At 37.1% G+C, this 17500-nt stretch overlaps 1 protein-coding gene across 2 annotated transcripts in view; it reads left to right on the forward strand.

Moving 5' to 3' along the window:
• The first annotated feature begins 2819 nt into the window (after window positions 1-2819).
• Window positions 2820-17500, forward strand: part of guf1 (GTP binding elongation factor GUF1) — a 15417-nt gene continuing 736 nt past the window's right edge. Inside the window, exons 1-16 of one of the 2 annotated variants that reach the window (XM_081382983.1) lie at window positions 2820-3228; window positions 3975-4086; window positions 4176-4324; window positions 4978-5058; window positions 6201-6278; window positions 7633-7716; window positions 7799-7863; window positions 10003-10206; window positions 11013-11152; window positions 11741-11864; window positions 12437-12569; window positions 14151-14294; window positions 15053-15186; window positions 15578-15679; window positions 17208-17327; window positions 17411-17447. In XM_081382983.1, coding sequence (XP_081239109.1) covers window positions 3040-3228; window positions 3975-4086; window positions 4176-4324; window positions 4978-5058; window positions 6201-6278; window positions 7633-7716; window positions 7799-7863; window positions 10003-10206; window positions 11013-11152; window positions 11741-11864; window positions 12437-12569; window positions 14151-14294; window positions 15053-15186; window positions 15578-15679; window positions 17208-17327; window positions 17411-17447 — 1896 coding nt within the window. In that variant the 5' untranslated portion in view covers window positions 2820-3039. The remainder of the gene's footprint in view (window positions 3229-3974; window positions 4087-4175; window positions 4325-4977; window positions 5059-6200; window positions 6279-7632; window positions 7717-7798; window positions 7864-10002; window positions 10207-11012; window positions 11153-11740; window positions 11865-12436; window positions 12570-14150; window positions 14295-15052; window positions 15187-15577; window positions 15680-17207; window positions 17328-17410; window positions 17448-17500) is intronic. The other variant, XM_081382984.1, reaches the window with a different exon arrangement.

Here is a 17500-nt window from a genome sequence, read left to right on the forward strand (position 1 = left end):
AGACCCCACCGGGTACCACTCATCTCCACTACAAATAGGAAAAAGAGGCTACAATTTGCACGAGCTCACCAAAATTGGACAGTTGAAGACTGGAAAAATGTTGCCTGGTCTGATGAGTCTCGATTTCTGTTGAGACATTCAGATGGTAGAGTCAGAATTTGGCATAAACAGAATGAGAACATGGATCCATCATGCCTTGTTACCACTGTGCAGGCTGGTGGTGGTGGTGTAATGGTGTGGGGGATGTTTTCTTGGCACACTTTAGGCCCCTTAGTGCCAATTGGGCATCGTTTAAATGCCACGGCCTACCTGAGCATTGTTTCTGACCATGTCCATCCCTTTATGACCACCATGTGCCCATCCTCTGATGGCTACTTCCAGCAGGATAATGCACCATGTCACAAAGCTCGAATCATTTCAAATTGGTTTCTTGAACATGACAATGAGTTCACTGTACTAAAATGGCCCCCACAGTCACCAGATCTCAACCCAATAGAGCATCTTTGGGATGTGGTGGAACGGGAGCTTCGTGCCCTGGATGTGCATCCCACAAATCTCCATCAACTGCAAGATGCTATCCTATCAATATGGGCCAACATTTCTAAAGAATGCTTTCAGCACCTTGTTGAATCAATGCCACGTAGAATTAAGGCAGTTCTGAAGGCGAAAGGGGGTCAAACACAGTATTAGTCTGGTGTTCCTAATAATCCTTTAGGTGAGTGTACAAATCAGTGTTATTTTTTTATAGTTTACAGATTTACTATTTTGATTTAGCTTATAATAATTAATCATTTTAGTGCTTCAGCTTAAACTTATTTCAGCTTAGTGCCAATGCAACATTTAAAATTTTCTTTTAAGTTTAAGTTTTTCAACTAATATTTATATTTTATTTTATTTTCATTTCAATTAACCCCTTACTTTAAGCCGAAACTAGAATGGAAGCCAGTGATTATCATGCATAAAGTTATAAATTTGGATATTTTTCTTTTAAACACGCATGGCTTTGCTTCAGAAGGTCTTTTGAGCCGTATGGATCACTGTTCTGATGGATGGAGGGTTTTTTGGGCTACAAAATCTCAGGAACCATTCTCTCCCATTATAAAGCTGGGAAGAGCCAGGAATTATGTTTATATAACTCAGATTTTGGGTGAACTAACTCCTTAACCGGCTGACTGATATGTTTACTGATTGATTTGATTGATTGATTGATTGATTGAATTGATGTGTTGTGTTCAGGATCTGTGTTGTGTTCAGAGAGTTCATCATCTGCAGTGCATGTGCTTGTCTGGTGTTTTCAGATGATGGTTCTGTTGGGTCTGTTAGGAGGTTTTCACATCTACATGAGACTCACGTCAGGTCAGACACATTTATCATCATCACTATGGATTTGACATGCAAATATTAAGAGTGTGAAGATGATGAGAATCTGATGTTTTTAGGAAAGAAACAGGAAGATCAAAACGTGCGAATGAGAAGATTTAGAGAAGGACATGAAGACACAGCAGAAGATTGAAGATCTCAGCAGCAGATCTCGTCACATCTATGAGAAATCATTTTACACATCTGGAGTCATGTGGTCTTTTACTGTAGTCTGTCGGCTTTGGCTGATTTCTTTTACAGCGTCTGTTTAGATGTTTTAGCTGTTCCTAAAGATTACTTTAATAACATGTTTAGCCACATGCATTTTTCTTCACAAGATCTTTGTCATTATAGAATATTGCTAAATATTAGGTCTTTAAAGATTGGAAATAATCTGTGTTGAATTTAAGATGAACTTTGGTACTGTGTTAAATTAAAATAAAATGCTTTGAAATGAAACTATTTCCAGTCAAACGCCACATGTTTTTATTTATTAAAAGGGGACAAATCATGAAAATCTGACTTTTTCCGTGTTTAAGTGATATAATTGGGTCCCGGTGGCCGGTGATTCTACCAACCCAGAAAAAGTGAAAACCCAGTAACTTTGTTTTGGGAGCCTTTCTCTGCAAGCAGCGGGTTTGAGGATTGTATGATAATATAATATATGATACAGTAGGTCTCAGGGTTGCTGTTTAGAGTTCACATTTGGGCTTTTGAAAATTCTTTTTTATTCACAAATTACAATTTATAAAGAACTCGTCATTTTTCTACCATAACAAACATTTTCCATTCCCCTCCATTGAATTTGTATGAACTGTTTTCATACTAAAACTCAGATCATATGTGAATAAATGTCAGATGATAAATGTCTCTCATCCCAGAGAAGTATAGTATATACTGTTTACATTTTCTTTCATTGTGTTTATTTTTAAGAATTGAGGTAGAAAATGTATCTCTTTATTGTTCTGTTCTCTTTATTGTTATTGTTGTTTATTGTTTTTTTATTATTATTCATAATATAGCCTTGCAGTGACTGTTTACACACACACACACACACACCCACACACACACACACACACACACACACACACACACACACACACACACACACACACACAGAGAGATAGATAGATAGATAGATAGATAGATAGATAGATAGATAGATAGATAGATAGATAGATAGATAGATAGATAGATAGATAGATAGATAGATAGATAGATAGATAGATAGATAGATAGATAGATAGATAGATATCTTAGTGAGCTTGTGATGTTTCCCCGAAATTTAACCTATTTTATCTATTTGAACACCAGTTGAAAAAATTAGCAAAAAATGAAGAAATTAATAATGCAAAAAGTAAGTTTTGAGAAAATATCTTACAACAATTGAGTGCAGAGGATATTTTAATCATCTAAATGCAATGATTTTGTTTTAAACTACACTTCCCATCATTCCTAAAGGGCAACACTTGATGACGTTTTTCCAACATGGCGGCCCGCAGTAGCTGTCACACTGAAGTACACAATCTACTGTAGACTTGACTTTTTATAAAAACTGAATATGTGCTTTTGAATGACGATTTGAATCTTTGTTCCGATGGGAAGGGATGTTCGATATGCAGTTTAAAGCCATAACATGGCCTCTCTGTAAAGGAATAGCATGTTAGTGCGCCGATAGAGATGATGCATCTGTCTCTGTTGAGATCGCACGGGCTCTTTCTGCCCTTCATCAAACGCTGTCCTGATATTAAAATATGCCGCATTAAGCGCAGATCTCAGGGCTGTGTGAGCACATGTACAGTCATCAGACACAGATGGATGAAAAGCATCAGTCCTGTCAGAGACTTCAGCTCTAATGCGTCTGAGAAGGTAAACTGTGTTGCTTTAACTTGTTTTTGCCCTCAGGTGGACAGTAAATGACGTGTAAGGATGTAACGGACCGTTACACAAAATAACGGTGCGGTAATACCGCGGTTTTGAATTTATGGTTCAAGGTTTTTTTGTTCTTATTGAAGTTATTTGTTATGGAAGCTTGTTTCCATCACAGAATAAAACTTTAAAAGTGTGACTTTTTATCTCCCAATTGCGATTACATCTTGTAATTCTGACTTATAACTCGCAATTATGACTTTATAACACGTAATTGCGACTTTAGATCACGCCGTTCTGATTTTTTCTCAGAATACAGAGTTTATATCTTGCAATTCTGACTTTAAAACTCGCAATTGTAAGTTTATATCGTGCAGTTCTGAGAAAAAAAGTCGCAATTACTTTACTTTAAATTGTATTCTGTGGCGGAATCAAGCTTCCATAGTTTACAGACCAAAATATGTCTGTCTTTAAGTCAAAATAAGTCAGTCAATGAGATTTTAAGTTTTGGATGCTGAATATATTAGCAAAATATTTTAGAGTAGGTTTAGAATTATTGCATCCTGATTCTAACCACTCCATTTATTTGACTTATACGTGTGCGTACTGAACCAAAAGACTTGTACCGAAAATGGACATGTACCATTATGCCCCTAATAATCTATTATGATTTTACAGTAGAAACTATGGGTGGAATGGTTTTAATGGTTTTCGCAACTGTATATTTAATTCTTTGACTGTTACAGGAGAGTTTCGACATGTCAGAGTTTCCAGTGGAGAGAATTCGCAATTTCAGCATTATTGCTCACATTGATCACGGCAAGAGCACTTTAGCTGACAGACTGCTGGAGATCACAGGTGATTCCCTGTAAAACATCGATGACAGGAGAGACTCTTTCCTGTGAATGATATAAAAATCTCTTTTTTTCTCATGATTGTGTGCGCAGGTGCCATTGCGAAGACCTCGAGTAACAAGCAGGTTCTGGACAAACTGCAGGTGGAGAGAGAGAGAGGAATCACTGTTAAAGCTCAGACTGCGTCGCTCTTCTATCAGCACGACGGACAGACGTACCTGCTCAATCTCATCGACACACCTGTGAGGACAGTGATTTCAAGTGCACAGATATCATGCCGTGTGTGATAGAGCTGTTTGTGGATGTACAAGGTCTGCAAAGTTATTGTGTCCCAAAAGAAAGAAGTGATTTTGAACTGAAACGAGTCGTCAGTAATTCCAGTCTCACTTCCTACATAGGTGTGTAACTAATTAGCATAATGCCAGCCTGTGGTCTTGATTGGCTGAGCAGCATCTCTTAGCTCCGCCCTCAAACACTGTAGTGTATCTGAGACTGGAAGAGTTTGGTTCGTGTTGTTCATGTGGAGAAGACGCTGTTCTCTGAGATTGATACGGTGAAACCCACGCCATCGTCACTGTTCGTATCACTGAGATCAAGAGCTGAGATTCAGATATGATAATGAGCGTTTGCTTTCTGACCAATCAGAGCAGAGCAGCTCTCAGAGAGGCGGGGCTTAGAGAGCCTGAAGCGTTTCAGACACTGAGAGGAAAGAGCTGACGCTGCACTGGAGATTATGAGGAGAACATTAGTGTTTTTGACCTTAGATGCGTGTAAACCTGTTGTAGGAGACTCTAAAATAACATTAGGAGCCTTTAAAATAGCATAATGGACCACTTTAAACATCACAGATGTTTAACCAATCTGTGTAATTTAAGTGATTCCACTATTTTTTCAGGGCCATGTTGACTTCAGCTATGAAGTATCTCGGTCCATATCCGCTTGCCAAGGAGTTCTGCTCATTGTAGATGCAAATCAGGTAATACACTTAATAAACTTTCTTATATTTAATTATCTACAGAAGATTAAACACAGTAGAAAACGTTTTTTTGTTGTTGTTTTTTTAACCCTGCTTCAGTTTCAGAACATATGCATATAGAGCTGGTAAGTCCCGCCCCTTCCGCTAACCCCGCTGGACCTCAAAGTTGAAAAACCGTCAATGCAAGTGAATGGGAGAAAATAATTATTTTCTGGTCCCGTTTGAATTGTGCCATGAATGTGAACATATGTTGTCTGTGAATTTTTTATATAATGTTTCGTGTAAAGAATGCTACAATTTAGCGGGTAGAAGTTTGATACGGTTAGACTTTGTGTGAGAGCACTTTGTGGACTACAACTCTCGATGCGTTTGAAACGTCAACACACTAGCACACGGACTAGCTCACGGATCCCGCTAAACATGTGTCTTTGGTGCACTTCACCGCCTTCTTTCAGGGAGAGGACTAAATCGTTGAGGTTGGCGAAAACCACGGGTAAGTCAACTTTATGGGGTGACGTCACATAGGCGACATGTAGTCTTTCTCGTTATGTCTTTTCCACAACTGCTAGCCGAAGAATCATACCATATACTGTCAAACTCGTAGCATGGAGAGTTATATAAAAAATTCACAGACAACATATGTTCACATTCATAGCACAATTCAAACGGGACCAGAAAATAATTATTTTCTCCCATTCACTTGCATTGACGGTTTTTCAACTTTGAGGTCCAGCGGGGTTTTACGGAAGGGGCGGGACTTACCAGCTCTATACCAATGTTATTTTAGTGTCATTTATATACTATTATACTATTTATTAATATTTTTAATTAGCTTATACAGTGTCTTTTATATTTTTAATTTTAATTTTACTTTAATTTTAAGTTTTAGTCATTTTGTGTGCTTTTATCTTTTTCTAATATTTCTGTTTATCTTTAATTTCAGTGCTAGTAATATTAGCACTTCAGCTTCATTTGGCAACAGTTATAAATAATTTTAATTTTAACAATAACAACACTGGCAACACTGGCACAGACTCGCGTATATCAGCAACAAACCATCATTATTAAAAACTGCAGCCTTTTATAATTGACATTAAGAGTAAAAAAAAAATGTGTTGTATGTTTTTTCTCTCTATTTAAAGGGAATTCAAGCGCAAACAGTCGCTAATTTCTACTTGGCATTTGAGGCTCAACTAACAATCATCCCTGTGATAAACAAGGTAAACGTTAGAGAGACTTACTTTAAATGCATTAAACGTTTCATACATGCCATTTCATCCCCAGGCTTTGGATAAACTATAGAAATGTCTTCACATCAAGTAGGAAAACCATAAATGTTGCTCCTAATCTTATTTATTCAAATACCTTGAGCATTTGATCTTTATTAGTCTAAACACACTACCGGTCAAAAGTTTGGGGTCAGTAAGATTTTTAATGTTTTCAAAAGAAGTCTCTTCTGCTCACCAAGGCTGCATTTATTTGATTAAAAATACAAAACAAACAGTAATATTGTGAAATATTATTACTATGTAAATCAGCTGTTCTCTATGTGAATATAGAGTAAAGTGTAATTTATTCCTGTGATCAAAGCTGAATGTTCAGCATCATTACTCCAGTCTTCAGTGTCACATGATCCTTCAGAAATCACTCTAATATGAGGATTTGATGATCAAGAAACACTTATGATTATTATCAATGTTGAAAACAGTTTTTTACATTTTTATTTCTTGATGCTATGATGAATAGAAAGTTCAAAAGAACAGCATTTATCTGAAATCTAAAGCTTTTGTAACATTAAACACTACCGTTCACAGGTTTGGGGTCAGTAAGAATTTTTATTTTATTTTTGGGGGAAATAAATAAAATAAATCAATACTTTCATTCATCAAGGATGAGTTAAACTGATCAAAAGTTACAGTAAAGACATTTATAATGTTAGAAAATATTCTATTTTAAATAAATGCTGTTCTTTTGAACTTTCTATTCATCAAAGAATTTTGAAATAAAATGGTAAATAACTGTTTTCAACATTGATAATAATCATAAATGTTTCTTGATCATCAAATCATCATATTAGAGTGATTTCTGAAGGATCATGTGACACTGAAGACTGGAGTAATGATGCTGAACATTCAGCTTTGATCACACTTTACTTTACTAGATATTCACATAGAAAACTGTTTAAATTGTCATAATATTTCAAAATAGTACTGTTTTTTTTATTGTTTTTTATCAAATAAATGCAGCCTTGGTGAGCAGAAGAGACTTCTTTTAAAAACATTAAAAAATCGTACTGACCCCAAACTTTTGACCGGTAGTGTATATTTGCATGTGCATTCATTATTTTTCATTCATCTGAATGCTTTACGACAGTTTTATATTTTTACATGCATGTTTTATATCATCATGTTTTATTTAATGCAAGTATTGTTAGTAATCAGCAAATTACCAGAGATTTTTTTGTGAACATTTTCACGTTGATTGAAACTTCAGCTGGTCGACTAGAGACTCAAACACCATCAAATGTCGGATCTTTCACCGTTTGTCATTTTAACGAGTTGTTTTAATTGTCAGATTGATTTGAAAAATGCAGATCCAGAGCGAGTGGAGAAACAGATTGAGAAAGTCTTTGATATTCCCAGGGAAGAGTGCATCAAGGTGAGATTTAAACATCTTGTCTTCATAATGGCTCTATAATATTTTAACGTTGGCTTGTGATTGTGCTGATGTTTCTCTGCAGATCTCGGCGAAACTGGGAACAAACGTGGATCAAGTTCTCCGAGAGGTGGTGAAACGGATTCCTCCGTGAGTATCATCAGCGCTTTCACGGTTCTCCACAAGAGGTCACTGTGAGAGTGAAGATCAGCACATACTGATTATGATTTATTGTTTTGTTTGGTTCATAAGATCATATCAGAACACATCCAACACCCAAAGCCCAGATTACATCAACACAATGAATCATACATTAGAGATCAGTGTCACATGATCCTTCAGAAATCATTCGAATATGATGATTTGCTGCTCAAGGAACATGTATGATGATTATCAGTGTTGAAAACAGATCATATTTCTGTGGAAACCGTGATGCATTTTATTTTTCATGATTCTTTGATGAATAGAAAGTTCAAAAGAACAGCATTTATTTGATATATAATCTTTCGTATCATTATAAATGTCTTTACTGTCACTTTTGAACATTTAAATTGACCTTGCTTTAAAAAACAAATCTTATGAGCCTAAAACTGTTGAACTGTAGTGTATAACAAAAATATACACAATAGTTTTTATGCTGATTTAAAAATAACCCCTGAAAAATTCAGTAAAACGCTGTTGTATTTCATTAATGATAATGATAATGATAATGCTTCATTCAGTTATTAATATTTTAGTCACACTTTAGATTAAAGTCCAGTTCTCACTATTAGCTACAAAATTTGCCTCAAATTCAATAAACTCCTAATTACTGCTTATTAATCGTTAGTAAGTTTGTTAAGTTTAGGTATTGTAGGATTAAAGGATGTAGTAGAATAAGGTCATGCATAATTAGGCATTAATATGTGCTTTATAAGTACTAATAAACAGCCAATATCCTAGTAATATGCTTGCTAATAATAGTTAATAGAAAGAATTAAAGTGTTACCAATCATTTTTGCTTTTACTTAGTTACTATTAATCTTATAAACTAGAATGTGTATTTCCTAGTGTATCTGGGAAGCGAGTGAATCAGGAAGCGTCAGTTTATTGTTGTAAATCGTCATCATGTGTTATCATGCGTTTCTGAAAACCGGCTCAGCTTCATTCCCTGCATAACATCTCTGTGTGAGGAGCGCTGTTGGGTTACACTTTACTTTAAGATGTCCTTCTTACAGTGTGATTATACAAGTACTGAGTAATATTAATTAACAACAAGTACTTACTGTTTAAGTAGAGTTAGGGTTTGTAATTATGCATAATTTGGGGTTACACTTTATTTTAAGGTGTCATTGTTACAGTGTAATTATATATTTAAGAACTGAGTAATATTAATAAACTACATGTACTTACTATAGGATTAGGGTAGGGTTGAGGGTTAGTTGCATGTAATTATGCATAATTTACTGTTATTACTATGGTAAGTAAATGTAACATATGTAAAATACGTATTGCGTATTTTACAGCGGACACTGTAAAATAAAGTGTTACCCATAATTTACTACATTAAGTCCATGTAACAAGGATAAAGTGTTCTCTAATTTGGTTACACTTTATTATATATTTAAGTAATATTAATTAACAACATGTACTTACTATAGGGTTAGGGTTAGTTGCATGTAATTATGCATAATTAACTGTTAAATTTAAAAAATATTTCATCATTGTATAATTATGAAATCATTGTATAATTATAATTTACAAAAATATTTCATCATTGTATAATTACTTAATAGTTCTTGTGTTTGGGGGGGCATACGATTTAAAATCTAATTAAATTTTTACTTTAATTAGCTTTTATTTTTATATTTTTAGTTTTCGTGTTAATTTTAGTTGCATTTTTCGTTATTTTGTTTTGTGCTTTTGTCATTGTAGTAGTAAAAAAAAAAAAAAATTAAGCTATTGCTCTTTAGGTTTAATTGATTTTTATTTCAGTTCTACATTTTATCTTTTTCCAATTAGTAATTTTAGTGCTTAAACTTATCCAAGGCAACATTTCTAATATTCGTTTAGTTCAAGCTTTTAATCCTACCCTAATCCTATAGTAAGTACATGTAGTTACTTAATATTACTCTTAAATATATAATTACACTGTAACAATGACACCTTAAAATAAAGTGTAACCAGAGTTACTTATAGTTAGTAGATTGTCTAAAGTGGACTATCGAAATTTCATTCTCTAAAAAGAAGTTCCTTTAAAAAAAGAAATAACTTTCACACATTTGTGTTGATGTTCCCCGTGTGCTTCAGTCCGACGGCGCGAGTGGACGACCCGTTCACGGCCCTCGTGTTCGACTCCACGTTCGATCATTACAGAGGCGTGGTGGCCAACATCGCTGTGTTCGGCGGACGCGTGTCCAGAGGAGACCGGATCGTCTCGGCACACCTGGGAAAGGCGTACGAGGTCAATGAGCTGGGCGTCCTGAGACCCGACCAACACCCGACCCAAACACTGTGAGCCGCATATTATTCAACTAATAATTATACAAAAATATTTCATAATTGTATAATTACTTAATAGTTATTTTTTAAATCAAGAAAATTGTGTGTGTGTGTGGGGGGGGGGCATAAAACTCTAAGATTTAAAATCTAATTTAATTTTTACTTTAGTTTTAATTAGCTTTTATTCTTATATTTTTATAGTTTAGTTTTTCGTAATTTTGTTATGTGCTTTTGTCATTGTATTAGTTTTAAAAAACAATTTAAGCTATTGCTCTTTAGGTTTAATTGATTTTTATTTCAGTTCTACATTTTATCTATTATTATATTGTTAGTTTTCATGCTGATTTTAGTTACATTTTTAGACATTTTGTTTATTATATATTTTTTATATATATTGATATTTAAGTATAATTTTTTTTTGTTTCAGTTTTAGTGAGTTTAATTGTTTTTAAATTTCTAAGTAATAATTTTAGTGCTTTAACTTAAACTTATTCAAGGCAACATTTCTAATATATTCGTTTAGTTTAAGTTTTTCTTTTTCAACTAATATTTATATATTGTATTTGATTTCAGCTTTATTTCAAAAACCCTGTCTAGAAATAGAGTTTCACAATTTTGAAAAAAAACAAAAACAAAAAATTTTGAAGAAAATGAACGAGAAATAAAAATGTTAAAGATTCTGCAGACTCCTGGTTAAAAAACTTCAATGTTGCTTAAAGCGAATCCATATACACCCTGAGAAGGAATGTTTCAGACTGCCTCTGTAAGTTGCACTAGCTTAACCTTTGACCTTTTGCATTTGTACCTTTTGTCCTCAGGTATGCCGGCCAGGTGGGTTACATCATCGCAGGGATGAAGGAAGTGAAGGAGGCTCAGATAGGAGACACACTTTACCTGCAGAAACAGCCTGTGGAGGCGCTGCCGGGGTTCAAACCGGCTAAAGCCATGGTGTTCGCTGGTGAGTGTGTGCTAAACTAATATTACTATCACTATTCTGCTTTCTTCACATCTTCATCTGTCTTCAGTGTGTAATGTTGCTGTTTAAACATGAAAAATCTCTGCAAAGTCACACAGCTCTTCTCTATATCAGTGTCAGTGTTTCTGAACTCCTGAAACGCCTCCATTGTAGTCTTGAGTTTCCTCCGGGAACGAACACGTCACAATATTCCTCATTATAATAATTCATGCGCAGAATAAAGGGGCGGGGCCTGGTTGAGTTAGTTAGTAGTGTGTTAAACTGGCGGTTATGGGAAGGGGCGGGACATTTCCCAAACACACTCGAAGCGCTCGACCAATCACAACACACTGATCCAGCCGACCAATCAGAGCACAGTGTGCTTTTCAGAAGGAGGGGCTTCATAGAGACAGGAAGTAAACAGAGCGTTACTGACAGACTGGGAAGAGAGGAGCCGCAACAATGGAGAATATGAGGAAAATAATCAACATTCAAGCAGGAAAACCTGTTCTAGTAGAGCCTGAAACAACATCAAGACTCTGTATTTGGACATAATATGGACATAAATCTGGAGTTGTGTAACTCTTTCAGGCATGTATCCCATGGACCAATCAGATTACACCGCCCTGCGAAGCGCTGTGGAGAAACTGACTCTGAATGACTCCAGCGTGACGGTTCAGCGGGACAGTAGCTTGGCTTTGGGAGCTGGATGGAGGTTCGTACACATGAATACACTCATTCATCGCTCAGTCGAGTCGTTTCACTTTTTAAAGGTGCAGTGTGTCATTTTTAGCGGCATCTAGTGGTGAGGTTGTGAATTGCACCCAACAGAAGTTACGGTGACTGACAGGAAGTGATGTCGTCGTCTGAGACAGCAGAGAGTAGCCAGTTAAACAATGCGGGTTTCTTTACAAAGATAAATTAAGAAATTATCTTTACTTAATTATTCAGTAAAATGATGTTATTGTGAATATTATTGTCACCTGTTCTTCATTGTGTCAGTGTTTTACTCGCTGACTTTAGCTCGCTTCTTTACACGAAGAACAACACAGTGACGAAACGCGTTTGTCCGTTTAGGGCCACCATAGAAACATGTCGATGTAAGCGGACCCGCGGTGTGTGTAGAGAGAAATGCTCATTCTAAGCTAATAAAAACATAACGGTTCATTATGTAAGGTCTTTATACACCACTGAAAACATAGTTATGTTTATGATAATGCATTTCTGTCAACAGATCCTCCTAAATATTACACAATGTACCAATTTCTCTGTGTCGGTCTCTCTCAGGCTGGGGTTTCTGGGTCTTCTGCACATGGAGGTGTTTAACCAGCGTTTAGAGCAGGAATATAATGCGTCGGTCATAATAACGGCTCCGACTGTACCGTACAAGGCTGTGCTGGCGTCTGCCAAACTCATAAAGGTGAGACTGCATCGCAAAATACTACAAATCTACCCAGAATACCTTAAAGGAGTCGTTCACTTCAGAATTAAAATGTCCTGATAATTTATTCTCCCCCACGTCATCCAAGATGTTCATGTCTTTCTCTCTTCAGTCGAACAGAAATGAAGGTTTTTGAGGAAAACGTTCCAGGATGTTCCTCCATATAGTGTCTTCAATGGGGTCCAACGGGTCGAAGTTCCAGATGTGAGTTTCAGTGCAGCTTCAAAGTCTCGACACGATCCAGCCGAGGAATAAGAGTCTCATCTAGACAAACCAGCGGACATTTTGTAAAAAAATATAAACATTTACATACTTTTTAACAACAAATGCTGGTCTTGCACTCGCTGTGATGCGCCACACATTATGTAATCACGTTGAAAGGTCAAGCGGGACGTAGGCGGAAGTACCGACCTGTGTTTATAAAGAGAACGTGTCTTAATGGCAAAACGGCATTTAAAAAATGAATCAATAAAAGGTAAAACAACGATGTCGGACGATTTTGAAGTTGAGAAAATTAGTTTTTTGCCCTACTCTACATTTCTGAACCGTGACCTTTCAACGTGATTACGTAATGCGTGAAGTCATGGACATGCAAGACGAGCATTTGTGGTTAAATGTATATAAATGTAAGCCTAGAAATCTAGACGCACCCTAGCAGCAGCAAAATGTATTTTGCAGCCAGGGTAGTCTAGCAACTCTCCGTTGACTTTCAGAGCTGCAAAAACCTCAACTAGGTCAAGCCAATCACGTCGTGTATAGAGTAGGCGGGGACACCTTAACATAATGACGACAGAGTTGCGACGGTTCCCTGCTACTTGAAAACAAAGAAGAGTTGCTGCTTCTGGCGAACAGTCTTTCGAATCGGCTTTGGAGGACTTGGAGTTAAGTTTTTCTTTGAGAAAAGAGCAAAGAACGGCACTTAAGTCATTCTTAAAAAAAGGAAGATGTGTTCGTAGTTTTGCCGGCCAGATTCAAAAGTCGAATCTATCAACTAACGTTAGCTCCGCTGTTGGGAAAACGCTCTGGTTGGTTGTAGCGCTGTCCTATTGCGTGCAGAGGGAGTTTGAAAGACAGCCGTTTATCCGCCCCTCGGATTGAGCCGTGTCTATGGAGAGTTGCCAGACCCAACATCTTGATGTAGGTCTGGCTTGCCAGGCTATATAAATGTTTATTTTTTTTATAAAATGTCTGCTGGTTTGTCTAGATGAGACTCTTATTCCTCGGCTGGATCGTGTCGAGACTTTGAAGCTGCACTGAAACTCACATCTGGACCTTCGACCCATTGGACCCCATTGAAGACACTATATGGAGAAACATCCTGGAACGTTTTCCTCAAAAACCTTAATCTCTGTTCGACTGAAGAAAGACATGAACATCTTGGATGACGTGGGGGAGAGTAAATTATCAGGACATTTTAATTCTGAAGTGAACGACTCCTTCAAGACCTTATTAACCGTGTGCAGAAATGATAATACAGCAGTTATTGATAAGCTCCCCTCATTGATATATGAACGTTTGCGGGTCAAAGAGTTGATTCCTCAGTTGAGTGTGTTTTTGTAGGAACATGGGAAAGAAGTGATCACCATCATCAACCCTGCTCACTTCCCTGAGCGGTCACTGGTGGTGAAGTATCTGGAGCCCATGGTGCTGGGAACCATCATCGCTCCGGACGACTTCACTGGGAAGATCATGAGTCTGTGTCAGGTGAGATTCGGCGTGAGAGGTGAGATCTTGATTCCAGTCCAAATATCTAAAAATTCTTAAATAAAGAAGCATTTACTAGAGGAGTAAAATGCCATTCGATATTTAGTCTTGTTTTCTGGGGAAATAAATCAAAATGAAGTGAGTTTTCGCTTAAAACAAGCAAAATGGTCAGGGTGAGAGAAATAATCTTGTTTCTGTTTGAATTAACATTATTTTTCTGGCCCCATTGGCAGATCATTTTGCTTGTTTTAAGCAAAAACTCACTTCATTTTGATTTATATCCCCGGAAAACAAGACATAATATCTTATGGCATTTTACTACTTTAGTAAATCCATCTTGATTTAAGAATTTTTAGATATTTGGACTGAAAACAAGACAAAAATACTGAGTAAGAAAAGCATTTTTTGCAGTGTAGTTTAGTGGTAAAGACCTACCGAAAGCTGGAATACACTACATGACTTTTTAAAACTGAGCATTTTAAACTCTAAGCATCATAAACTTTGTAAACTCCAACTGGCTCTGGGTTTCTGCAACCAGCGTCGACTCCTTCAGACTATAAATCGTGACAAAAGTATGTATACGAGTCGTGTGTTCCAGCCTTACCTAAAAAGGGAAAGTGAAGTAAAAATATTGGTTTCATTCAAAGAAGAAAAAAAGCAACTGAATCCACTTTAATTTGCCTCGCAATTTCTGTGACAGCACACTTTAAGTCTTGCATTTGTAGTAACCCACAATGCACTTCTCTGCCTTGCTGAAGACCCGCAGGGCTGTTCAGAAGAACATGTTCTACATCGATGACCATCGAGTGATGATGAAGTACCTATTCCCTCTGAATGAGGTCGTAGTGGACTTTTACGACCAGCTCAAGTCCATGTCATCAGGATATGCCAGGTGAGCTCGAATGAATGAAGAAATGCTTAAAGACACCATATTACGCTCTTTTACAGAGTCTTGATGTTGTTTCAGGCTCTACTAGAACATGTTTTCCTGCTTGAATGTTAATTATTCTCCTCATATTCTCCATTGTTGCGGCTCCTCTCTTCCCAGTCTGTCAGTAACGCTCTGTTTACTTCCTGTCTCTATGAAGCCCCTCCTTCTGAAAAGCACACTGTGCTCTGATTGGTCGGCTGGAGCAGTTTGTTGTGATTGGTCGAGCGCTTCGAGTGTGTTTGGGAAATGTCCCGCCCCTTCCCATAACCGCCAGTTTAACACACTACTAACTAACTCAACTAAGCCCCGCCCCTTTATTATCTCTTCAGTAAATATGTTTACTGTTTCCTAGTTTTGATTACGAGGATGCTGGTTATGAGGCCGCTGAACTGATTAAGATGGACTTCCTCCTCAACGGGCGGCCAGTGGAGGAACTCGCCATTATCGTTCACAAGTAAGTCTTGATCTCCTCATGATTAGATAGGGTTAGGGTTAAAGATATGAAGTGAAAATGAAAAGATCTCAAAATGAAGTGAGTTTTTGCTTAAAACAAGCCAAATTATCTGCCAATGGGGTCAGAAAAATAATGTTAAATACTGCCTGCATCCGTTGGCGTTCTTCTTCTTCTTATTAATCCGCTCTTGAGTCTACGGCAGCCCATAGAACCGCATGCAGGAAAGTTATGAAATTTGGCACACTGATAGAGGACAGTCTGAACATTAACCACAGCAATTTCTTTAACTCAATCGCTGTAGCGCCACCAACTGTCCAAATTTTCTCTTTCGTTTATGTTAATAGCTTTTGAACCATAAGGGATAGAAACAAAATTATGTTTTTCCTAAAATCCTACTTTTTCGAACTCCTGCTTGGCCATTGCTCTGATTTTCATGAAAATTAAACCAGATCATCTTCAGACCATGGCGACAAAAAGTTATGGAATTCAAGTTGATTCGCCAAACCGGTCTCGATTAACGCCTGAACGAATTTGACGAAGAGCACGGCAAAATAAACGTGAGGCTGTATCTCCGCAGCGCTTTAGCGTATTCTGACCAAACTTGGGGTGTGTTATGACAACCATGACCTGAGGTTACCTGCACAGTTTCGGCGTGTTGTCACCTAGTGCTCAGGAGATATGAAAAATGGCTCTTTTTGCTTATAATATTCGGTGCAGCATTCCAAGTCAAACGATACCCAATTTTCCCATATCAACCATTTTGGAGCGTCGACCATTTTGAATTTTGTCGTAAAATGTTATATTTTACGAACACATTGGCAAGATATGCCAATGCGTTCGTAAAATATAACATTTTATGACAAAATTCAAAATGGCAGACACCCCAAAATAGTTGATTTTGATAACTCAAACTCAAAAAGTGTTGGGACAGCGCAACTTTGTGGTCAGAAATTATGATGAAATTTCCAAATATGCTAATAACATTTCATTAATTTTACTTATTGTAATGAAACTGGTTTTAATAGATTCCTTGGGTCATGCCGAGAACATAGATAATACCAATTTTACCATAGTCGGCTGAACTTTCCGGGAAAAGTTACCGTTTTTGTGTACCGCATCAGCAAAGGTTAGGCGTGATGCCAAAACGACGCTTAGCCTGTATCTCTGCAATGCTTTGACAATGATCTGCCACCCTAGTCTGACCCCACCACATCAATTTGGTCACAGCGCCACCTATTGGTCAAAAGTGATAAACCATTAAATCATATTACTTGTTGACTATATTTATGATTTTCTGGCATTTTGCCTAAAATCATCTTAAAATGTCTTTAATTGCTTTAAATGTCAAAATGTCTTTGTGCTTGTCCACTTAATTGCTGCTTGCAGCTTTATTTTTAATGTATTATCGTATTCATAAACACTGGTTTGTAGAACAAACTTTACTGATTACTCCACTTAGCATCTTCCCTGTGTGTAATGCGATCGCTAGAAAACAATGAAGCCAGCTCTGATTTGTCCTTGTGTTCAGAGAGAAAGCGTACAGTGCGGGAAAAGCCATATGTGAGAGACTGAAGGACTCGATCCCGAGACAGATGTTTGAGATCGCAGTGCAGGCGGCCGTCGGCAGCAAGATCATCGCTCGAGAAACGTGAGTGTCGGACTGTGTGTGTGCGCAACACCAAGAAAGTAACATAAAACCTAAAACTCCTCATCCACGATTCCCTCTTTTAGGATCAAAGCGTACCGGAAGAACGTTCTAGCAAAGTGTGTAAGTACCTCTTCTCATACTGAAGTTGTGTTGGCTTGATTAGCTGCTGATTC

Source organism: Scardinius erythrophthalmus (assembly GCF_964197995.2).
Source record: "Scardinius erythrophthalmus genome assembly, chromosome: 13".
Taxonomy (NCBI): domain Eukaryota; kingdom Metazoa; phylum Chordata; class Actinopteri; order Cypriniformes; family Leuciscidae; genus Scardinius; species Scardinius erythrophthalmus.